Source organism: Parasteatoda tepidariorum, chromosome 3 (assembly GCF_982258835.1).
Source record: "Parasteatoda tepidariorum strain Cologne lab strain chromosome 3, Ptep-v5.0, whole genome shotgun sequence".
In the NCBI taxonomy this organism is placed as follows: Eukaryota; Metazoa; Arthropoda; class Arachnida; order Araneae; family Theridiidae; genus Parasteatoda; species Parasteatoda tepidariorum.
This window is the reverse complement of record NC_141757.1, coordinates 25353176-25378908: the sequence shown is the minus strand read 5'-3', so window position 1 is coordinate 25378908 and position 25733 is coordinate 25353176. Positions and strand designations below refer to the sequence as shown.

The 25733-nt window shown below is 28.7% G+C and overlaps 1 protein-coding gene across 4 annotated transcripts in view; it reads left to right on the top strand.

Annotated features, from left to right (window-relative positions):
• The window catches only part of LOC107436825 (uncharacterized), a 222406-nt gene that overhangs the window by 111517 nt on the left and 85156 nt on the right, over positions 1–25733 (top strand). For all 4 annotated transcript variants that reach the window (XM_043039220.3, XM_043039221.3, XM_087158973.1 and 1 more), the window contains one exon: positions 4591–4682. In XM_043039220.3, coding sequence (XP_042895154.2) covers positions 4591–4682 — 92 coding nt within the window. The remainder of the gene's footprint in view (positions 1–4590; positions 4683–25733) is intronic.

Here is a 25733-nt window from a genome sequence, read left to right as displayed (position 1 = left end):
CAAAGACCACTTTTTTTTAAAAAAAAAATTTTCTCGCTATTTCATGTATGCAAATCCAAGTAATCGAGATTTTTTTTATTAGTTTAAGGGATTCTTACTGAACATGCAAAATTATTCCAATCAGCATGCATATCAATTACCCAAATCACATGCGCTGCATTAAGCTTGCATATTCATGCAAAAGTTAATGTAATAAGCATGCCTGTGATTAAAAATCACAAAAAAGGAACACTCATGTTTTAATCATCATAGCGTGGTATTGCACACCTGTAATGATCTTGATTAGCATCACGTTGATCCGACTCAACCGTGATCTGTCAAAATGAATTGAGGATCTCCTCTTAAGAATCCGTGGGAGAATTCGACTGCTTAAATGATTCGACCTTGTTAAAAGATTAGACGGTGACATAAATAATGAAAGGAGCTCTGTCGTAATTGACAGCAGGAAAAAAAACAACCATGTTCATTAACTAAAGAGTTGAGGTTTACTTAGGACAGTTTGTTTCCATATTTTATCATAGATTGCGAACCATTCTGAAATGTTTTGCCAAAATTATAAGTTATGGAATGTTGTTGATAAGTCGTAAAAGGAAACTTGGATATAATAACCCCCTTTTAAGTTGTTCTTCTATCATAAGTTGTTGATGTGACATTCAGCTTGTCGTAGTCAAAGCCCAGGTTAAATTGTTTTTAAAATATGTACTGATGAGGTATTGGAATATTTCGTGTTCGACAACCATTGATCAAGTCTGAAACTTTCAAAGAGTTGTTCTTAATATCATTCTCTGTTCATCAGATATTTTTTTATGTATTGTGAGTTATATAGTGTTCTGTAATATAAGAATGCATCTCTTCTCCTTTGCTTACTTTACTCACCAACCCCCTAGACTGCCATGCAATAATTATTATTTCTTGAAAGTCACCTTCAGAGGAAAAAAAAGATTTTGCATCCATGTTAACCTACAGAGAATGCATCCAAAATTTCATTATTTATTCAGTTATCTACTAATTAGCATTTTTGAATAAATTTTTGCTGCATTTTATTCATTAAAATTCGTTCTATTGAACTTATTAGACGAATTTTAAAGCTTAAGATTGAAAGTATTTTTAATCTTAAACTTTGAAAAAGTTTTAAAAACTACTTACAACCTCAACATAGGTACAATTATTGTATTATTATTACCACTGCAATTTTATTTTTTGAATTCCTACTTCATCTTTGGTTATTATAAAAACTCTTTAAACCTTTTTTCCTAAAATAGATAGTTAAGTAAAGGTAAGACAAGTTATTTCCCAATAATCTTTACAATTGTGTTTTCATAATTTTAAAAGCCTACGTCGATTTTGCAAAATTTTGCATAAATAACAGATTTAACTTGAAATATCTAACGATTTCATTTTCTTTAAAAGCCCTTACATTTATCTTCCTTTCTGAAATGTTTTATCTATTTATAAATTATAAGTATTTATATTTATGCAAAAATTAAGTCAAAAAGGTGTCATATATTTGTTACCTCAACTCTTGAAGGTAATTTCTCAAGTAGAATAGAACAGGGATTCTAATCGCAGAAATTAAGTAAATCTATTAAAGGCGAAAAGCTCTTTCTTTTTTCTGCTTCATATACCCAAAAAAACAGAAAGAGTTTGCCTGTATTTGTGTTGATTTGTTGGCAGTGGTAGCAGCTGTATTTATGCTATTTAATGTGTTGGTCGAGGTCAACCTAAGTTCTGTCAAATGCACCTCTAAGCCCTACTTGTAAATTTTTGAGTAGAATTGTTTTTACAGCAATTTCTACTTTTTTTAACTTCTTTCTTTTCTTCTTCTTTTCTCTTATATTCCTTTCTTGTCTTTTTTCTGAAATTTCAAATATTGCCGCCGAACCAACAGTAGATCATTGTTGGAGTAAAAATACAGATGTTAGTGTTTTTAAAGGGACGATATCAGAATAATAATGCTTAACTTCTACCTTTTTTTTAAAAAAAAATTATTTAGGTGGAAAAGTTTAACCTTATTAAGTTGGTACGGAATTTTAAGACTCTACTCTGTTACCTGATGTAACATTAGCTATTTTGAAATTATGCTTTCTAAAATTATATGGGATTGCTAATAGGTATTTAATTGAATAATTATGGGAATAGTAACTGATCAAGAAGACCCAGCTCCTTATGAGGTCCGAGTTCGAATCCCAACAAAGGCTGGTCGATACGAATTCCACACCCGGCTCGCAACGCCCACTGTGCCGACGTAAAATATCCTCAGTGGTAGACTGATCATAGGTTTGAGTCCCCTTACCGTCAGGCTAACCGTGGTAGATTACCGTGTTTTTTCTGACCATGTGACACAAATGCGGGTAAGTTTCATCAAAAAAATCCAGAATTTCTCTTGTCTTCTGGATTGGGCTCAAAATTACAGGGTTATACAGTTAAATATTCGTAGTGGTAAACTCAAAATTAGGTCGGTTGTTCAGCGACGATTATGAAATAAAATAAGATCACCACACCCGCAGTCCGTATTTTCAAAAGGTGAACCAGCTGTCCGTTGAAGACGATTAGTGCTGAATGATAAATTGAAAAAAAAATCTTTTTTTCCCATCTTACTGCCAATATTTTTATAAAATTTTATTGATGTTATTTAAATATATTTAAATGTTTTAAAAATACTTATCTAGTTACACACATAAAAAAAAGTTTTTGGAACGGTACTATAAATTAGTGCCATGGTAATTTGAGATTTGCTGTTAATTACACATCATTTAACAACACTTCCTAGAAATGATTTTTCTTTTGTTTAAGAATCCTCTTCTACGTCGCCAAAGACATTAATTCAGCCAATTTCAGTACTTTCACCCTCTAATTGCACTTTTTAATGATTCTTTTGGGATTTAGGTATGCGTGATTGTGACCTTCCTTATGTGGTCTCAGTTAATCAACTAGATTCGTCTTTCCTCATAAACACCTCTTTTGCACTTAAAGAAAGGACATCACACAGTTGCGCAGTTACCGTCTGCACAGTAAGGGGCGTGTTTTATGAACCTATTTAATGGGAAGATGTCATCGTGGGTAGCCCTGATTGCGTAAAATGTATAATTATCACTCGAACGCTCTAACTCACTTATTTCTGTGATGTTTTTTTTTATTTTTATGTTACCTCCCACGTTAGGCATAGAATAAAGATTGAGAATTTTCTTTTTTACATTCACAGCATTTGTTATTGTTGACAAAAGTGCTTACTTATTATATAGATCATTGCTCCCTGAATTTTTTTAATTAAAATAGTTTTTTTTTAATTTTTAATTTCAACACTTTCTTTAAGTTTAAGGTAGCCACAGATTTCTAAAACGTGATTTGAGGACAAATCAGCTGAGCGTCCTCAAAAAATTTTAAAATTCGAGGACATCCATATATTTATGGAATATATTAGTTTGTGTGTGCAACAAAGCTCACTTTTTAAAAATAAAACTAACAACCAATGTCAGCTACAGAATCATCTTCATCAAGCTCGATATCACTACTAAGCAATTTTGATATATCATGTGTTATTCTGCATTTGCGTATTGCAGCTTATTGTTCTGCTCTGTACGCATCCATCTTAGCACAACTTTAGACTTACTTCAAGCTATAGATCAAAACTATTTACAGATCGAAACTACTTGATTTGTTTTATACAATTTCTGGGAGTACTAATCTTTTCCTAAAAAATAACATTGATGGAGTTTGGCGCTATCGCCACTGTATTTTTGACACTATCATTTGGGCAATCTTTATACACTTTAGAAGAAACAAATTAGGGGACCTAATTACTCTTTATGTAATTAAGTCTTTATGCAATTAAGTCTTTATGCGCTTTTAAGGGAACCAAATTACTCTTTATGCAATTAAGTCTTTATGCACGTTTAGGGGAACCAAATTAGGAGACCAATTTACTCTTTATGCACTTTTAGGGGACCAAATTACTCTTCATGCACTTTTAGGCGAACCAAATTAGGGGACCAAATCACTCTTTATTAACTTTTAGGTTACCAAATTACTCTTTATTCACCTTTAGGTTATACCAAGTTACTCTGTATGCACTTTTAGGGGACCAAATTACTCTTTATGTATTCTTAGGGGACCAAATTACTCTTTATGCACTTTTAGCGGAGCCAAATTAGGCGACCAAATTACTCTTTATGCAATTTTTGGATACCAGATTAGGGGATCCAAATTAGTCTTAATTTGCGATAAGCTTAAATAGAACAAGAACGATGTATATTTAATTAAGATATTTTTTCGAAAATGTTCATATTCCATTATTAATATTAGATATTCTTGAAAACAATGTCTGCATAATTAGAAAAAAAAGTGTTTTTTTGAATAATATATTAGTTTGTATTATAAAAAAGGAAAATATGTTTTGTTAAGTTTTATTTTATTATTATTCTAAGTAATTATATTATAGTATATATTATGGTATGATATTAAATTAGTATTTCTATTATCAGTATTAGACGAAAAAAATTTATTGATCATTAAACGAAAAGCATTTATGACATTTTTTTTTAATTCGTACTATCATATATCGATGATTAATTTCTTTTTATGTTTGCATAGGGTGGTTTATGTTCCATGTCGGACACCATGGATAGCTTCAAAGAACTGGGTGGAGTCCCTCAGCCCAGCGTCCGAATTAAACATTTGACCAGGTAAATATTGTCAAGAAAAATATCCATTTTATTATGCATCTATTATTAATGAAACTATGAGTGTCATATGATGTTAAATCATCTGCGCATTATTTTCTAAAATAGTATAATTAATTGAATAAATGATAGTTGTTAATATTATACAATCTTATTGATGGAATTTGTAGGATTATTTGTAGCCCAGGTAGACCCAATATTGAAAGCTAAAATTTTTATTTCTTTATTTTTTATTTATTTAGTAATTGCACAGTATTACCTATTTCTGGGATGCTATATGATAAAGGCATTTAGTTACTGGTTGATAGCTATTAAACAGTGCTAGGTTCGTTTCCATTTATTGTTGTGGAGATTTTTTAATTATCTTAAATATCATTGTAAACATCGAAATAAACATTTATAGGTAACATTTATAGACAAGATGATGCAGTTCTAAAAAAAATATGTAAATAAACGAGCATTTCATGGAACAACCTTACTCGTTAACAACATATCAACGTCTCTTCTTAAAAGTACATGGTGCTATTAGGGGTTGCCAATATATCCCCCCCTGGTCCACAATGAGCTATTGCGGGAATAATTTAGTTTAATTTTTAATTTTGACTTTCGAAACTGTCTATCATCAAGAAATAAAAATGATTGCAAAGTAATCGTGGGACTAGTAAGCAGAGTGTAACGTATCAAGCTATATAAATAACAGATCTGTTTCTTATAAAAAAAACTTTTATTCTCAAACAACACAAACAGTAACAAATATGAAGTACCCGTAACAAGATAGTTAAAATATTATAAAACAAACTAGAAAAACCCGTAACGGGTTATATGAAAACTTAAGTTCCAAAACAAAACTAATATCTAAAAAAACCAACAACTTTCTGTTGTTCTACAAAAAGTTTTCTAATTTTATCGTCTGCTTTTATTTTTTTGTTTATCTCTTTATGTGTTAATTTTATTTTATTCATGCTTTTGCCAGCCCGTTATTTTTTACTATTTTTACTTTTATTCATGCTTTTGCTATCCCGTTATTTTTTAATATTTTTACTTTTATTCATGCTTTTGCTTGCCAATTATTTTTTTAATATTTTTAGACTTTATAGAACAACGTATAGGAGCAAGCAGGGGTGAAATTGGGTATAATATAAAAAAAAACACAACTACTTCCACTTAGTAGGAATAACATTTACCATGACGCAATGCTAAATTCTATGCCACTATCCACATAAATGCCACTATCCACATAAATCAATTATTCATCAAAAATCGAATATCAATTACTTTTCTTTATAATGCAATAAAATCTGGCGAGCAGCTATTTAAACGATCAAACACTTCGTTTGTTTATTTGTGGCTTGAAGTTAGGCTCGCAGAAAATGCCGTTCATGGGTTAAATTTAGTAGGAATAACACAACCTGTGACGTAGGCTATAGTATACCCAATTGTGATCTAAAATATGCTATTAATTAGTGGAAGACCGACTCTGTTATAAAATATTAGTTGATTAGTAACATAAAAAAATAAAGACAAGGAAATAAAAAAAAAAACAGTTCTAAACATTTTATAAGAATTACTCTTTAAAGGTTTTTACTTTTTACTTAACTTGTTTTACTTTTTTTATTTTTTAATAGTATGAAATGTTCGTGACATTGAATCAAGTTTTGTTACATTTTTATCAAATAGATTGATGATTCTGTTCAATAGCATTTCTAAAGCTTTTACTTTTTCATGACATTCCCTTTTGATAGATAACAGATTTTATGTAACAAATCTATTCAAAATGCCTTGCTTTGTTACAGCATTTCCATTGGATTGATCGATGGCTATAAGTAACAATGTTTCAATTTTTTTCGTGACATTTTCAATAAATAGATCGAAAGATTTTATGTAATAAATTATCCTAAAGCTTTTTCTTTATCGTTTTCTTTTGATCTAAAAGGCAAATATATTGTGCGGAAATTAACAGTTTCTGTTTTATGCAAAGTAGCTCGGTACGGCGCCGCATATTTATTGAGATTTTGCAAAAGAAATGATCCTAATTTTTTTTTTTAAAAAGTGCAGTCAAAATTAAATGAAACTAAAAAAAACGATCTATAGTGTATTATTCCTGTTATTTTACCTCACGGAGTTTGAGTTAAAATCTATGGCAGAGTTTTATTTTATTTTATTATTTAAATTTTTATTACTCATATAAGAATGAGACAATGCAGAAATTTCTGCTACTTGGTTTCTATATATTCATATGATTATTCCATGTAATCAAATATATGTTCATGTGGTCATTCTATGTATTTATATAATGATTCTATGTATTCAATTACTGAAAAAATATTTTTACTTTAGTAACTTTTATTTTAATAACGTTCGGTTTCCAAAATTGTTTTTTTTTTCCGATGAATGATTTATTATTATTATTATTTAGTTTCTTACTATAGAATTCTTCGTTTCGTAATTAAAAATTTAATATTACTTCACTTGAGTACATTGTTAATCATTAAATTATTAAGTATTAAACAATTAAGTATTGAATTATTAAGTATTAAATTATTGAATTATTCAGTATAAACTATCAATTGATTATCCGAATGTCAATAAATAAAAAAAGAAATTTAATAAGTAAAGCTTTTAAAATAAATACCGTAGCCTTTAAAATTAAAAGCTTAAGTTAAAATGCCTTAAATTGAAAAAAAAGCTTTAATTATCTAATTAAATAGCTTTATTAAACTTCACCATCCACCTTTCTAAAGAAATTGTCAGAAATTTTCTATAGACCAATAGCTTAAATATTTGATTAATTATTTAGCTTTTTCGTAAAAAAAATGAATGAAGATAAATAAAATAAAAAAATTTAAAATCAATGAATATAGTTTTCGATTTCTCATGTTTTCAGGAGTCCAAATAATATTGCGATGGAGAAACTTTCAGCTATTAAAAAATTAGATTACAAAAGCTTTTTTTTTAAACTGACATTTATCTCCATTTTCATCATTAACTTAGAGGTCACTGGTATCATTTAGTCTAAATGCTCATGAATAATTATAAATAGTGATGGGCAACACTTTAGGCTAAGTAGTAATGAATAGTATTATTCTTAATTGGAGATTTATCGTTCTCTGGTTCAGGTCAAAATTACGATCTGTGGATGAATGAATGGATGCATGAATGGGTCCGCCCAATAAACGACTGTGGCATATGGATGTGGCAGAAGTCAAATTCTTGTCCATAGATGGCGCCACAGGAAAACAAGAACAATCGCCCCCTTGCCTTAATGGCCTACAACAACAACATAATAATAATAGGATATCAACAGTTATAAGAATAGAATGTAACTGTTATAAGAATAGATTATTGCTTTAAAAGATGTTATTCGTATGTTGACAGAGGACAAGTTCTTTAAAAACAGCTTTAAATATTTCATAGAAAATTTATTATTTTCATATATTTCCTAATTGTATCCCACAATAAAAGTTTTTTTTTTTTGCCAAATCTAAAATGTCAAACAAAGTATAATAACCATGGCTGCCATAAATTAATTGGTATTTTTTAAGCTCATCAGGGAGCAATTTTTCAGATTATCTTCCAAGATAAATTCTCCCATAATACACTGAAACGATCGATTCTTAGCCGTAACAAACTGTAACAATGTATCCCCGCAGGTGTCCATTTCTGTTGATTTATTTAGCATAGTTGTCTTTATTACTGAATTCCAAAGTTATATTTCACTGTACACAGATAGCTATTACAACCTTAAACAAACGAATTAACCCTCAATGTTTGGAAGTCGAAGAAACAAATTAAAAGATAAGGGGGAGAATGCTGGAGTAAATTGAAATCAATAGAATCGTTCATCATTCTTGACAGAAAACGATCTTTTTCAGTCCCCTTTCTCATTAGGCGTGCCCAGTCCTGCCTAATTTGGTAGCTACTACTTACAGTTATAACTGGGGTTTAATGACTAATTTTAATTTAACTAGTGCTGAGTAATGTACTTAAGTTTTCTTTACTCTAGTTATGATTTGTTACTTTCCTTTCTGTTCTGTTCTAAGACATAATATGGAGTGATTTGTTTTTCACTTTACTCATGTAGAGTTTGGTGCTTTAGACAATGTTTTGTGGTGTTGGCAGTGATCGAAAGTGGAGTGCTACTTTTTTTTGTAGTTTGTAGTGCAGTTTGCTATTTTTTTTAAAAAGTAGTGTTTCGATAAAAAAAACCAGTAGTTTGTAGCCATTCCTGGCAACTGATTTTAACGTAAGTTGAGAAAAGAAGTACGGTTCTAACGCTTTAATTTTTTTGAATTTAATGGAAATTTTCTTATTTTAGCAACCACTTTAGTTATTAAATTTTACAATCGGTTTATTTTAATGAACAACATGCAATTGTCATGCGAAAACATATTTTCTGTAAAAATAGATGGATGATAATATGCATCTGGGGCTACTAATTAATCAGTTATATTGACACAAACCATAGGAAAGAGATTCGTCACTTGATATCGCGTGATCTGGCAACGAACGTGTCTATTTGTATTTTGCGTTTTTTTTATTTTTATTTGTTAATTTTATTAATTTTTTTATTTATCCTTGCATAATCTCTCTTGCTGCTTATATTATGTGGACCTAATTCTAATTCGTTATGCAACGTACGGAAATAACTGTAATCGGAAAAAGAAAAGATTAGTTAAAAAAATTCATATTGGCGTAATTTTCAGGATCGAGAGGAATCTATATTTTTCTTTTAAGTGGAAAAAAATAGTTCGCTCATGCTTTCGCCAAAAAGCAATTTGTTCCACCGAATTTACGATTTTATCGCCGTTGGCGAGGTCGCTAATGCTTATCGTGGACCCCGCCATCGTAAAAGAAACTAAGTTTCTTATTTCATCCAACAATTCTGAATCGTTTGCTTGCATAGCTGAGTTCTCAAGTTTCATGTTATTAAAAATTCTTTTCCCTTTGTTCCTACTTAAACGTCTGGTTTGATTTAATTACTTTTGTGTTTGCATTCTATTATTTACATTTTACATACACAGTCTTAAGTTGTAGACATTTGCATATGAAAGAGACTTGGAGACGAAATCTACGGAGAGAATCATTTTGCAGAATAAATACTCCTACCAGCGAATGGTCGAGTCTCAAAGGAGAAGACCGTTTATAAATAAGATTACGCTTTCATTTTAATTGCTTAGGAGTGCGTGAGTTTTCCCCAAACTTTATCTAAATTTCATTTCCTTCAGTTAACAGAAACGAAAGACTAATTTAATAATAGGAAATTCCAATTCGGATAATTTAAGTCACTGATATAATTTTCGTTTTTGAAAATTTTATTTGATTTTTTTTTTCCTGATAGATAAAACATTGTACTGAAAGCTTTTTGTTTTCTTTCATAAATATACTCATTTGTTTAATTCATAGTTTACTTTTTCTTTTCCAGGGTGCGTAGCCAAATTATTCAACAAAAAATAAGTATTAAATTACGTTCAAACTCAAAGTTAAATTACTCAAAAAATATTTTTAAGCACTTCAAAAAAAGAAGAAAAAAAATCATAATTAGGCAGGGTTGGAAAGTTTTTGACAATTGACAGTTTTATTTTGCTTTAACCGTCATGTCAAAAAAAAAACCCAAACCTTTTGGCATTGTTTTTGACAATTGTCAAAAATCATGAAATTTTGAATCATGCAAAACGAATGGCTTTTTTCATATGCTACGACTGACAATACACTGAAATAGATTAGGGATGAATTAATTGTGAAAACGTTGAAGAGAGCAATGTGAACTGTGTCTTTTTGCATAATTCGTAGCGAAAATCAACATGGTAAAATCTCATTTTGAAAAGGGAAGATTTAGCACTTTTTAAAAACACCCAATGAAAAAAGCACCTTTGGGGGTTTTAAAAAACGAAAATAAGCACCTTTAAGCACTTTTTAAAAACCTTGCGCGCCCTGTTTTCTTTTAAGTTATCAAATAGTCCTTTGAACTTCGTTGTCTCCTCTAAGGAAACTTCACATATCCCCACACTGAATTATAAAAAACTTTATATCATAATACAGTCGAACTCGTTTATAACGAGCTCGGATTTAACGAGAACTCGGATTTACCGAGGGAAACGAGAATATTTGGTTGGATCAATGTTAAGTCTATGGAACAGAAGTCGCTTTTAACGAGCAAGACCCGGCTTTAGCGAGCAATATTTTTCTGTCTTGCAATCTTTTTTTTAAAATGATAAGAAATGAGCGCGAAATAAAAAAAAACCGCGAACTGAAACTTCAAAGTAAGCTAACAAACTACTATTTTAAATATGTAGATTAATGAAAAAAATAAATGTTTTGGTAAGAATCTTTTCCTTTATTTTTCTTTCCGTTTATTGCTTCTTTCCTTTAAGACTGTAGAGCAACTAGAAATTTTTTGCTGTTTGGGGGGGGGGATAATTGTTATTAAATTAAGAAAAGTATTTAATTAAAGTACCTATTAATTAAATTTTATGTTATCTCCCCCCCCTCTTCTGGTTGCATGCCTGCCTTAAGGACCCGTTTATTACGAGCACTCGGATTTAACGAGTACATGTTACGGTCCCTTTGTGCTCGTTATAAACGAGTTCGACTGTATTTAGGTGTCGTTGCTTTATATCATAGTTATTTTTTAGATAGTTAAACGCTGTATTTTATGTCGTAATTTTTCTAGTTCTTACATTTGTTTACTTAGTATGTTTAAAGTAATCAAACTACAAAAGGAAATCAACAAAGCAACTGTTTTAACATCGTGATAACTTTTATGTTAAAATAAAAATTCTTCTTCTTTAAATTAAGTTCTTGTTATTTTCTCTGCTACTTCCTTCTAATTTTCAACGCTAAATGTATTAAAATATTAATTTATGAAGAAATACAAGTAACATGATTAAAAGCATGCAGCAAGTTAAGTGATTAATGGATAAAACGTATCCCACCACACAATGTTGCCATATTTTGCATTTTAAACAAACCAGTGGAGAAAAAAAACTTATTGTTACGGCAGCTGTGAATCATCCTATTTCCTCATCATATTTAACTTCAAAATTTATGCTTCATTCTTCACAAAGTTTGCGCTGTTACCAAAGGCTGTAATAAAACATCTACGACGACTCTGCAGACATTTTTTTTGTCATTAATTCAATTGTTTTTGTACTTTTTGCAGTATAGTTCAGCATACTGTAAGTATACATATATATTGTATCTCAACATACTGTATATATGTATTGAAGTCCGGTGAGCTTTGAGGTCATTACAGGAAAAAAAATGTTAGCTTGGAAACACAATTGGGATGCAGTACATTCTGTGTGCTGCCACCTACCGACGACTTCCGCTATAAATACGTAGACGTATTACGTGAGGCTGATATAGCCTGCTTGGCAGGGCCCATGTCCCTGAGTAATTAGTTTGATGCCTGTCAGCCAAAGACTCCTCGTCTAAGTAAATAGTGACTGGTCTACGTTAAATGTGTAGGATCACAAAGTCCTCCAAGTTCCATTACAAATCAATACATCTGAGCTTACTAAATAGGAGATTGATCGTTCTCTGGTTCAGGTCAAAATAACTATCTGTGGAGTTAATGGATGTATTAATAGGTCCGCTCTCTAAACCGGGCTGTGACGTGTGTTTGGCTGGTCATAGATGGCTCCACTGAAAAGTACGAAACGCACTCTCTGCCTTAAATTCGCTTGGTTTCACCAAGCAGGCATGCTGGTATTGGCAAGTAGCATTAGAAACAACAACAACAGCTTATTACGTTATTATCGAATTAATGTCTGTCTTTAACCAAGGAAAAAACTTATCAAATTCCTTTATGTTTCGCAAAACAGCTTCAGCAGTTTTTGCATTGAGTACAATGTTCAATTTTCTTCCTTTATCATTATTTCTTAATATGAGCTTCAGGAACCAAAAATGGGTTATGAATAACCCTAGTTTGGAAATTCGTTTTTGCTTCGCCAATTTCTACTGAATGGAATTCGGTATTAAAAGTTAAGATTTTTATTTTTTTACTTCACTAAACAACATAGCTGGTGTAAAAATTTTTTGCGTGTATAGACGATTTTTTCTATGCATGTTCATTAACCGTCAAATGAAATCTCTCAAAAAGTAGGGTTAATTTTTAATGTCATAAAATAATCGCTAAAAAAAACAACTACTTATCTACGTTAGACTGAGTTTTAATATCTAATGGATTGAAGAAAAAAAATTAATTTAAAGACTATGAGATTTTATCTTCTGAATTCCACTTTATCAATAACCCTGAATTCCTCGTTGATTCTTAAATAACTGAACTTCCCCGTTTCCATCAGCTTTCCTCCATTCCTGTTTTTAATTAAGATTCAGATGAGATTTAATTGCTTTTCTGTATAAATGTCATTACTTTACTTGTCGACTAATAAATGGTGCGGTTCTAGACGGCGAGAGACATTCTTGAGAAGAACGTAATTTAATGGTATTTCTTTTTTTCTTCTTTGATTTAATCTTTCGACCCAGTTTGTTGATCTGCAGGAGAAGGTCTCTTATGAGATTAAAAGTATGATTTGATTTCGTGTTCGGTCGGAAACCATATTTTGATTCGACATATATTGCATTTGATTTGTAATTAGAAGCATTTACTTGTACGATCGTTTTGAAAGATTTTACTAAGTATTGTAGCATAATAATATGTAAAAGATCAAGCATTTTCTGAAAATTTAGCTGTCGTACTTTTCCAACTCCTTAAGCATAATTGACTTATTAATAAGTTATGTATTTATATGTTAGAGTTATGGATTTTTCGAGTTGGGTACAGCAATTTAAAATTTGATTTGTAGTAGTATAATAATATGTAAATTATCAAATATTTTCTGAAAACTTAGCTATCGTACTTTTCCAACTCCTTAAGCATAATTGGCTTATTAATAAGTTATGTGTTTATATGTTATTCTTATTAAATGTTTGAGTTACTGATTTTTCGAGTTGGGTACAGCAATTTAAAACTGGTTTGTAGTAGCATAATAATATGTAAAGGATCATGCATTTTCTGAAAATTTAGCTATCGTACTTTTCCAACTCCTTAAGCATAATTGGATTATTAAAAAGTTATGTGTTTATATGTTAGAGTTATGGATTTTTCGAGTTGGGTATAGCAATTTAAAATTTGATTTGTAGTAGCATAATAATATGTAAATTATCAAATATTTTCTGAAAATTTAGCTATCGTACTTTTCCAACTCCTTAAGCATAATTTGCTTATTAATAAGTTATGTGTTTATATATTATTATATGTTAGAGTTATTGACTTTTCGAGTTGAGTATAGCAATTTAAAATTTAACTTTTAAAATTAAGATTTAAATTTATAAGATTTAAACTTTTAAATATAAATATTTATACGACTAAGAAATTTTTCCCCTCTATTGTACAAGTTGGCATTGGTGCATGTAGTTAAAATACTTATATTTTATTGCGCTTAACTTGCTTGCGTGTCTGAGAGGGTGAATCTTGGAATAGAAAATTTGACCACTTTCCGACTAGCTAGGGCTCTCGAATCTTTTCTGAAGCTCTCTGTGAGATAACATCCCTAATTTCATTCGTTTTCTGATAGCTATCAGCTAAATTTATAGTTCTTTTATTCAAAGGGATTCATTGTTAAGTTATAATTGTATAAATTTAAAAATTTAAAAATTTTGATTTATTTTTAACTATTTGACCGATTTTACTGAAATTTAGTATTTTACCATGTACAATTATGATTTTTAAAATATTTAAATACATAAAAGTGTAGAGCACTTCGTGTTTTTTTTCTACAAAAATCTTTAAAAAATCAACAAGTCAGGTTTTAATGCAGAAACATGTTTTCTAAAAATGTTCTGTGTTTTTTTAATTATACTTTTACTGGTTCATAAAAATGTTACCCTAAACTATCCAATTATGTGTGTTCTCAGAACAAGCACAGGATCAAGAACAGAACAAGAACTGCATGCAATCATACTGATTCAGTAATCGAGCAGTATATAATATCTATTTTTTACTTATATTTCATACGATTACATTGTTGGAAAGAATAACTTTTAAATGTCAAAGAGTGAAAGTTGCAAAGAAAGTTTCAGGAGGAAGTAAGCAATATAGAGATGCTTTACGCACAACAAAAGTTCGGGCGCCAAAGAATGCATCCCAATCGATGCTTCGCCTTCGTTGCTATGACGACAAGTAAAGAGTACATATCGGAACATTCCTTAAAAGGAGCATCCTTTAGGACACTTGTCCTTGAGAATGCATTTGTGCTGATCTGGATTAAGAGTGGTTTATGGGCCTGATAGAAATCAAATAGCTTCATTATTATTGATCGAATGTGACATTCCATTATAAATAATCTTTCTCGTCTTGTTATGATGATAAACTTTTAATATTAGGGTGAAGGTCAGGCTTTTTTACTGATTAAATTAATAATTTATGGAATTAGTTAGTGTTCTAGTTTTCAAAATTGATAAAAGAATTTTAATGATTTTCTGTGAGCGTATTATACTAAACGTTTATTTTCTTACTAAAATTTAACGTGCATTTTATGGAATTCACTTATTAGATTTTTTCCTGCGTTTTTTTCTTCTTTTTTATAGTTATTTTGTGATTATTTCACCCGATTTCAATTTTGCATTAAGACGAACGTAATATTTTTGTATAATCCTAGTTAATCTTGAATCGTTTTATTGCTTTATTTAATACCTCCTTTTTTGGAATTAATTATTATTTTACAAAATATTCCTTACTTAAAATATATACATATATATCGCTGGTTCAAAACTAAAACGACACTTCTGCACTTACTTAACTGCATTCAAATGACATGAGAAGTGAGTGCAGAAGTGTCGCTTTAGTTTTGAACCAGCGTGCTTTGAAAGTTATGTAATTAAAAAGAAAAAAAAATGAAACCTGTTTATATTCATTTAAAATCTGAATTAGTTTATCAAGAGTTAAGAGAAATTGTTCGTTTGGATTGTTTTGAAAGTAGTTCATTTGCAACATTGAAAGAATTTTTTTAAATTTTGCATTTTAACTGTAAAATATTGATTAATTGGAAATATGCCATAAAAAATACGCAATTTTTGTGCCTTTATTGATTAAAATTACGTAGCGAAAGGTCAGAATACATTTAAAAAGGAAAGCGATTATTTATATTTCTTTTTTTTAAACATTTATCATAGTTAATATGCCATAACAGAACGATCAAAGGTACGCATATGGAAACTAGTTTTTAAAAAAATATTAAGTGTAATTTAAAAAAAAAATATAAAGTCAATTTTAAAGTGCTTAGAAATTAAAATCTCTAATTTAACAGCATTTATAAATTGATTGCTTCGGTAAAAATATTAATTATGTTGCAGACAAATACTTAGCATATTATGTTATTCAGTCTATAGATTGCCCGTTACAAACACTGTAAGAAAATCCAGACTAACTTTTGCTCTAATGATCGTATTTACACGAACTAAGTGCCAATCCTAATAGTTTAAACGGGTGATCTCAATGTGCTTATTAACTACTATTTTCAGTTCCAAATCCGACTCAAAAACGCATTTTTTTCTAAATTATCTTATCTTTTCGCTTATTTCGCCTAATCTCGTTAAGCTTTTAAAAGGATCAAAAAATGTTTCCTCACAATTATAAAACTCATTGATACAAAGTTAATTCCGTTTAAAAAATAATTTTTATAAATTATTTATAATAATTTTAATTAATACTGACCAAAAATGTTCTGAATTGTAAAGAATATAAGTTTTTATACCATTTTAAACTATGTAATTTTAAGTAACGAGATACAAAAAGTAATAGGTTGAATAGTTTCTTAGAAATAAAATTTTTTTAATAAAAGTCGTATTTTTAAACTTTTATTTCTTAAAATATATGCCACTGATTTTGTCAGCTAATAAACAATGTGTTTTATATTTTTTAGTATGTTATAAAAGCCGAAAGTGGGAAAGTTGGCCACTTTTGAATTAGGAAACACTTTTAATCTGGTTTCGTTTTAAGATATTAAGAATATTATTTTTAATTTTAATTAAATTTTAGTTTTAGTTTTATTATAATTTTAATAAAATTTTATTTCTAATTTTAATTAAATTTTATTTTTAATTTTTCCACTTATACTGTCAAATTCTCATTTCCTAAATGTATATTTTACATAAACTTTTATTTTGATGAAAGGCAGTATTTTTTATTTTGGCAGTATTTTTTGAAAGTGACAAAGAATACTGCCGTGGCAACGTTAGAAAATATTTTGCATTGAATGATAAGTTTGCTTTCGAAACATTTGAATTCTACACAAAATCGCTTACTTATAACAACATAAAGAGAAAGAAAGAAATCTCCACTCTTCTTCTAGGATGAAAACCGATTAAACTTTTCTGTTCGTTTTCGAACGGCATCTATTTATGTATTTCAGCAACTGTAATACATAAAACTGTTAAAAAATGCCATTGGTCATAAATTTCTCTTTTTAAACAAACATTTATGAACATGTTAGAATAGTTAAAAAGTAAGAGAAAAAGTCAGATACGCTTTAAATTTCTGTCGTTCAAAATATTTTGTCAGATGTAGAGATGTTTATCACGCATAATTTTTAGTCAAAAGACAGAACATTTTTTTCTTGACAAGCTGATATGTTTTAAATGCGGGCATCTGCCCCTTTGAGAACCCCAGTGGCGCCAACTTGGCAAAGATGAGCGAGAAACATTCGAATTGTAAATCCAATAAAATGGGATTAAAGTAAAACTTTGTAAGCTGTATATAGTTGATAAAAATGTTTCAAAAAAATTGAAGCAAAAGAAACAAACAGCTGTTTTATATTCAGTTCATTTTTTTTATTTACGAAAAAAAATTATTACTTTTTTGAAGTGGAAGATGGAGGAAGTTATTTTTTCTTTCTACAATAGAATACAAATATCAAACATATGTTTTCATTTCAAGTAGTTTTATTTGACAGGAACTTAAAACATTTTTTTGCAAAGAAAGCTATGAAGTAGAAAGATAAAAAAAACGTAAGTTTTCATCGCAAATAGATGTTTTAAAATGACCTTGTGAATTTAAAAACATCCATGACTCAAAAAGTAAAATATTTAATTGACTTTGACCCGTTGGGTGACATAATGTTGTTTGTTTAGGAACATATCTTTGCTTTTTTTTTTTAAAAAAAATTTAAGAGTTTAAGGCTACACGGTACCCTTTTTTAAAAAAAATTTTTAAGGCCTGTAATATTAAAAGTAATAATAGATTTTCATTTGTATTATATTATTAAACTGATTTTCAAAAAGAAAAGGGAAATCGACAAACCACAATTTAAAAAATTTAAATTTTTTTAAAAAATTCAAGATTTTTTTAAATTTTTATAACTTTTTTAATTTTCAAAATTTTTCAGTTATTTTAAATAATATAAATATCTTAGATTATTAGGAACAAAAGTTAGTATGGATTTGATGCTCTGATACTTAGTTGAATCTTAATTATTTTTATCGTTACTAAACACGTGGAAAACCCGAAAATTCTAAAAACTCCAACTTCAAATTTTTATTTAAAAAAATGTATACATCTCACACTGAAATCCATACTAACTTTTGGTCTGTATATACATAAAAGTTTCTACAAAAAATTACAAGGCTTTATCTTTAAAGGGAAAAAAGCCTTAGGGAATCGAAAACAGTGGCATCAACAAAAAAGAAAGTCTGAGAAAATGACATTTAAAGTAAAGAGAACCATAAAACCAAAACTAAAAATGCTTGTACAGTCCTACTTTCTTAATCTATTATAAACAAACTTATTGCTGGTCCAAAAACACTAATTTACTTGAATATTAATAGTATTATATTTTTTCACATTTAAAATTTATATGTAACCTGTATCGGCTAAAATACACGTAACATTGGTTTAGACAAACAAAGCAATAGGATTAAAGAAATAGCTAGCATAATTATATAAATATTCAGTCAATCAAGTATAACAAATATTCTGTTACGAATGTATTTATAAATTAAAAAATATTAGTCTTAAAAAAGACTTTTTATAAATAAAAATTTAGTAAAAACACAATTTTAGAACGCATCCATCAAACACCGAACATAAATAAACAACAATGCTTCTAGAAGTGAAAGTGAAATTTGATAACTTTTGGAGAAAGTGAAAATTAATAATCATAGAAATAAAATAAGTCTTTTTTTGAAAAAAAAAGTTTTAAAATTAGATTTAAAAGAAAACGAAACTAACCACGCCCCCTCGCTTGTCAAATTGTGAGTCTGACACAACTCGGAAAAATCCTAATATCTCTAAAACTAATTAGATCTCAGATGCAAAATTTTTCAACTTGCTTCCCAACCACATTAGCCACCCAAAAATGCAAAAATATTTTTTTGCATATTTTTGCGAATTTTAGGGTACTGTGTAGCCTTAAGAACGGTAACTTAATTATTTCATTTTTAGCATTTATTAAAAAAAATTAGGCCTTCAGGCTTACCGTAATATTATTAATAAAAGTGTCTTTACATCAATTGGAAAACGTTCATTTTCGATTTTGAGTGATAATTACCAGGACGGCCGGGTCTCTACATTAACAGAGCCACACTTACTTACACATATACACACATCCTCACATTCCTTTAACTTGCCCCCTTTTTTTGTATGTATTCCCAAACTCATTCCCATATTCATTAGTGTTTATTTTCTCATTGTACTTTAATTTTACTTTTTCTCATGTACTTTTTTATTACTTGTAATTTTTTTATTACCTAATAATGGCAAAGTGCCATTTTTTTCTCTCAAGAACTCCATTTTGCTCCCCAAACTTTATTCCAGTCATGTATGTTTCTTAGTCTAATTTCAGGATGAATGGGAAAAGGGTAGTAAGGCCGCAGACGCCCAGTTCCACTACAAAGAACGAACGAACATTTTCGATTTTTTTTTTTGCTAACTTAAGTTGATAGCTAATAATAGAATAACATTGTTCAATTCTTTCGGCACAAGTAACCTACCACTGTCTTTTTTATAAAGGCAATTTTTTCATCACATCAAAAAGTTGCATTTACGCCCCTTTAGAAAACAAGGGATTGAAATCATTATGAACTAGCTTTAGATGGGCCCCGCTGTGACATGCCAGCAACGCATCTATATATTTATTTCTCTAATGTGGTATCAAAAACGTCCATATTTCTCTATTTAAATTGGCAACACTAAAGTCATCTAATAATAATTCATATTGTTAGGTTGTCTTAACTAATTGTATAAGTGGTATTAAATTATTAGTTAAACGTTAAGTTTTTGTTTCATTTCATTTTTATGTTGTTAGATTGTCTAAATTAAAAATTTAAGTAGCGTTAAATAACATTAGGTCAAATTTGATCTCTCTAAATTTATTCTATCTTATATAAATTTATTTTTCTGTTTGGTGAGCAAAACTGTTAAATTACAGTTTTGGGCTCACCAAATTTGTTATAACAATATATTTTCAATTTTAAATGTTATTTCAAAAAATGATTACATAGAATAATGATTTATTTTCACTAAAAGATCTTAATAGTATCATAAGGGAGGAAAATATTTGGACATTAGAAGTGGTGGGACAAGTGTTCTTTTTAGTACATATATTTTTAGTTAAATAATTTCAACTGTTTCATGCAAAGAATCAGCAATTATTGCGAAGCAATCATCGGGGTTTGTGAGCGTCCGCGAACAGGGGCCTAGTATATGGCTATTTTTTCAAATATTAAAGATTTTAAACGTTAAAAAAAAATGTTGATATTAGTAATCTGAGACATTTCTAATATTAACTGTTCTAATATTAATTTGAAGCATATATTAAAATATGATGAACATTACAAGGTTCGTTTCTTAAACTGGTAAAAATTTTAAGAAATAAGTGTAAAATAAAGTAATTTTTAAAAAAATATTATAAAATATTCATAATGCTTCCATATTTGTCTAAAAAATAATAAATATCTCATGGAGTGCATGGAGTAGCACTCTACACTACAAACTACGGAAAAAAGTTGCGACTACAGTAGTTTCGCTACTTGTAGAGCGCTTCTTCCGACTGTTGTTTGCAACTGGCAAGTAATTTTTTAGTCGTTATTTGTTCTATTTAGTTGTACTGTGAGCAGTGGTGACCGTTAGTTTTGCCGTTAATTTTTTTAAAAAAGTTTATACTATTTCTTACATTTTTAGGACTGCATGGTAGCTTTGCTTCATTGTGACATACACACAGAAAAGTTTTTTTTACTAACAATTTTTATTTACCTCTCTCGTCCCATTTCAATATCCTATATCAATTCAATCTTTGGTAAAACAGCTTTATCAATTGTGATACATCACCTTTACAACCATTAGGACTAGGATTATGTGTCCAAATTATGAATCCGATTTTTTTCTGTTTGATGAATTTTAACATTATGCGCAATCTGTTTCATTTTTTAAGTAGTCTGAGCAGCCTACTTATATAACGAGGTTCCGAAAAAAATAGCTATTTCTTTACTGAAGGATTTTTCAAAAGAAATGGGGGAAAAAACTTAAATTCATTTAAATGTTAGTGCTGAGCCATCAACTTCAACTGTTTTATTTTATTCTTTTGTTTTCAAGTGTTAGTATTTTTTAGGTATCATTCCTAACTCTTCTGTCTTTTATAAACAAACCTTTTGAAGGTCTCCTTTTGAATGGTGAGAAAAATAATATAAGAGTTTCATCTTCAAAAAAATAAGAAGTCTTTAAGACGCGCTCAGTGAAGCGGAGGATGAAGGGATGCCAATTCGAAGAAATAAAATGCATCTAAAATTTAAAGGGTTTACCCATGGCAGTTAACCATGAAAAAAAAAGGTAGTAAACTCTTCGCGCTTATTGTTAGAATTTACTAACATAAATACCATAAATTTAAATGTTGGAACACATAAAATCATTCTAACATGGTGCATGTTGTGGGAAGAGCATTAGATTAACTGAGGAGGCACAAATGTGTAGGATATGGACTTGTTACCTAATGTTTATATTTTTAGAAAACTTTTTTTTGTTAATATATTAGGACTTTGAATACAGCATGCAAAAATAAAGTTTTTTTTTTAAAAAAAAGTCCCATTAAGTAGTTTTTGTAAGTTTTGTTTATATCTTATAAAATATGTATTGCTAAATGAACAACTATGCTAACATTTTTATGCCATAAAAAACAAAAATTTTCAAATATATAAATAAATAAATAAAATGAATAAAAAAAACTTATGGTTACTATTGCTTATTAAATCAGAAATTGAACCCAGTTTTTAAATGAAGAAAATTTATTGATTAATGTCTAGAAAAAGTTTGCTACAAGTTTCAATTATCTACATCAGTGTTTGCCAAAGTGTGGTACGCGTTCTTATGCGAAATATCTTGCAACAAACGAAAATTTCAAAATATTTTATTTAAAAACAAAGCTAGTCATGAAAATTTACGACTGCGTATTTTTTATTTGACTATTTTTTGCAGAGTTAACAGTTAATAATTAGTGATGTCAACAGCTAGTTGTGGTTTTACACTTTTGTGCAATTTTTTTTTATAGTAAAATATACATTACTTTTTTTAGTGGTACACAGAGTTACGAAAAATTTAGAAAGGGTACACAAAAGTCCTAAGTTTGGGAAACATGTATTTTGGCAACACTATAGTTATTATTCATTTTGTTGAGTTGTCTTAAGTAATAGTTTAAATTGCGTTGGTTACGTTAAGCATTCTAGACTTTTGTATTTTTATAGAAATAATAACTTATGAAGTAATTATTCAGATTTATTTTTGATCCTTTCTAAAATAAATGACTGTAAACGTAATGTAACGGTGCTATGGGGCCACATATTGTATATATGTATATTGTATTGTATACATATATATATATACTAAAATTCAATATATAAAGAACTTCGACAATATTGTATAACATGTATATCAACTTGTGAACATTTTCACTAATAAATATAGGCTAAAATTGTTCGTGGTAGTCAAAGATATATTATGATGTTCATCATTCAATCTCTCCCTCTCTCTCTTTTCTTTTGTTCTTGTAGTTCATTTACGTCGCACTAGAGCTGCACAATGGGCTATTGGCGACGGTCTGGGAAACATCCCTGAGGATGATCCGAAGGCGTATTGACAAAACATACCGTAGATTGTAAAGGGGTTGGCGAAAATATCTATCGGCGTTGAAGGAGCGTCTCGCAAATCGCCAAACAGCTGTGTGCTTATGTTTTTGTTTTGTTTTCGGTATCACGTATCTATCATTCACCAAGTTATATATGGGTGTCACATTTCAGAGTTTCAAATAAGCTGATCTTCATTAGATTCTTCTGCATTAAATGAAATATAAAGCGTATTTTTTTGTTATAGCTCCGACATAATCGTTTGTATTTGTTAACATAATTGTGTTTATTAGCGTTTTTTAGAAGATCGTAATAAAACTAAGATAAAAAAAATTATATATTATTACCTCCATAGCCCCCTTCTGTATTTTCATAACTTTCAATGTCATGTGCACTATTGTTTTTGAAATATATCCAATGTAACACAACAAAACAATATTTATTAAAATTTAAAACGATAAACAAAACAATTATGAGTATATAATAAGGGCCCTCAGCGGCCAACATAGAATTATAAAAATATTCTCTTATCGAGGAAAGACCAGCCTACGCGCCGGCTCCTCTTAATCTCTCTTCTGAAATCTTTAATTGGGTTAGTGATTAACTCGCCCTCTAGCGGTGAGCCAATCACTACAAAATGTATACGCGTATTTCGAGTAGTGAACTTCTTTACCTACTCATCCACTTATTAAAATTAATAATTTCACAATAACCTCTAATCCTTAATAATGAAATGATTATTACAATAAAGTTTGTTTACTTAAAAGATTAAAAAAAAAAAAATTATTGTTCAGCAGTGACTTTGTTACTAATTCTATATTCATTAATTAAACTTAATGGTTCTGCTCGATAACCATTTACAATTTTTTTTAAATTTTATTTAATTTTCAGTCATTATGGAATTCCTTAAATATTTTTCGACGTAGAGGTTATTTAGCAATAATGCGAAAAGCTGAAATTTATAAATGTATAATATTTATAAATGTTTAAGAGAATTATTAGCAGCTATTTTGTACTAATTTTTTTTGTTGAAATGTTCATTATACACAGTTTTATAAAAATAATCGTAAAATTCATTGAACGATGGATACATTGACATTTTAAAATGCAAGTAGAATTCAATAATCATTTCATTTTATAACTGTAAAACGGTAGATAAGTAACTTCGTTATCAAGTTTTACATGATACGAGAATATTATGCTATTGCTTTATAATGAAAGAACAACATTTTAAGTTCTAAACTTTTTGTGGAAAAGAAAAAAAAAAACGAAATTTTTTTCCTGTCATCGGTGTTAGCGATTAGAGAGTGTTTTATCGTATAAATGTTAAGTCAGTACCGTCCCATTTTAAATAAAAATGTATTTTGTTCCGGAAAAAAAATTACTTGAATTTGTCAATAGAAATTCCCTAATTATTGTTGCAAGAACTTTTAAATTTCTAATCAAACTTTCCTCTATTATAATTTTGTGCAAATAATTATTATTAATAATATAAATGACTATTAAAAGGAATTAATTGAGAATGTTCAATTTTAATAAATTAACTGTTTACGCAATCAGATTAATAACTTTTTTCATAATTTACAAATGGAGAAAAAGTCTTTTACAGTTTAAAAGTGAAAAGAAAAATAAAGTTGAGATTAAATTTATAAAGTAAGCATAACTCGAAGGAGGTTGAAGTAAGGGCATTAGACGAAGCGATTGTGTTTTTTTTTAAATATTATTTAGAAAGAATTTTTCTAAAAGTATTTCTTTTAAAGTTTTTATCAAACTTTTGTTTTTTATTTATCTATAGTTATTGAAAGTTAAGTTGATGATTTTTAAGTTGAAATGAATGCCGCCCTGCTTTGCATATTTCAAATATTATTTTTAAAGAAATGTATAACTTAACATTAAACACCCAGGACCTTACAATTGTAAATCAAACAATCACTACATTTATTTATTAAAAAACACTCTTATGACCTGATAAAAAAATTGATCTAAATCTTAAATGTGAGTTTTATAACATGTAATTTATTTAAACTCAGCACATACATCTAACCTCTGCTGTCGCCAATGTCTCAATTTTAAAATATGGTTTTTCTTTTATAAATTTTTTGATATTTTCATATAAAGGATAGTATTAAGTTCGAGAATTAAAAATTTGTGCCCAAAAAAGTTGCTAAAAATTATAATTATTATTAATATATGACAACAGGAAGTATTTAATTGAAGGTTGAAATTTTTTTTAATTATGTTATTTTTTAATTATGTTATTTTTTAATTATATTTTTAATTACCAAACTCATATAACAGTATTTAGGAATCTATAAATTTATGTTACGTATGATAGTTGCATTATGACCTGTACGCAATGCGTGTAAATAAAATATATTTTTAAAATTGTGCATTTTCTATTAATTGCATTTATTATTCTTATATTGAAAAGGTATCAAGTTATCTATGACCTCCATAATGAATGAGGTATTTACCGACTTTTATATATATTAAGGAATTGAATCAATTTTTCACCAAGTTTAAAATCTCATCTCATTCCAAAAAAAAGTTATTTCATAAAATTATGCAAAAAAGTAATTTAATATATATTTTTTTTATAATGAATGCTTCTAGTAATGAAACAAACGCTTTCAAACTTTATTTTAAAAATATTGATTATTTCGTTTACAAGAAACTATTACTTTAAAGCGTGATAACATTTTTGAATACTCTATTTTTTTCTAGTAAATAATATGTCTTTGTTTATTTCTAAAAAAATAATCTTTATAAAAAAGCTTACATTATTCTTTTATAGAGAATATTGATTTCATAGAAAATATCACTAAAATAAAACAGGTTATGTTTTCTTACAATAAAAGTTAAATAGAATTAATTCTTCAAAATAGCGTTTCAATAAAACATAGTATTAAAATGTTACGTTATTTTTTGTGATTGGTTCATTAATAA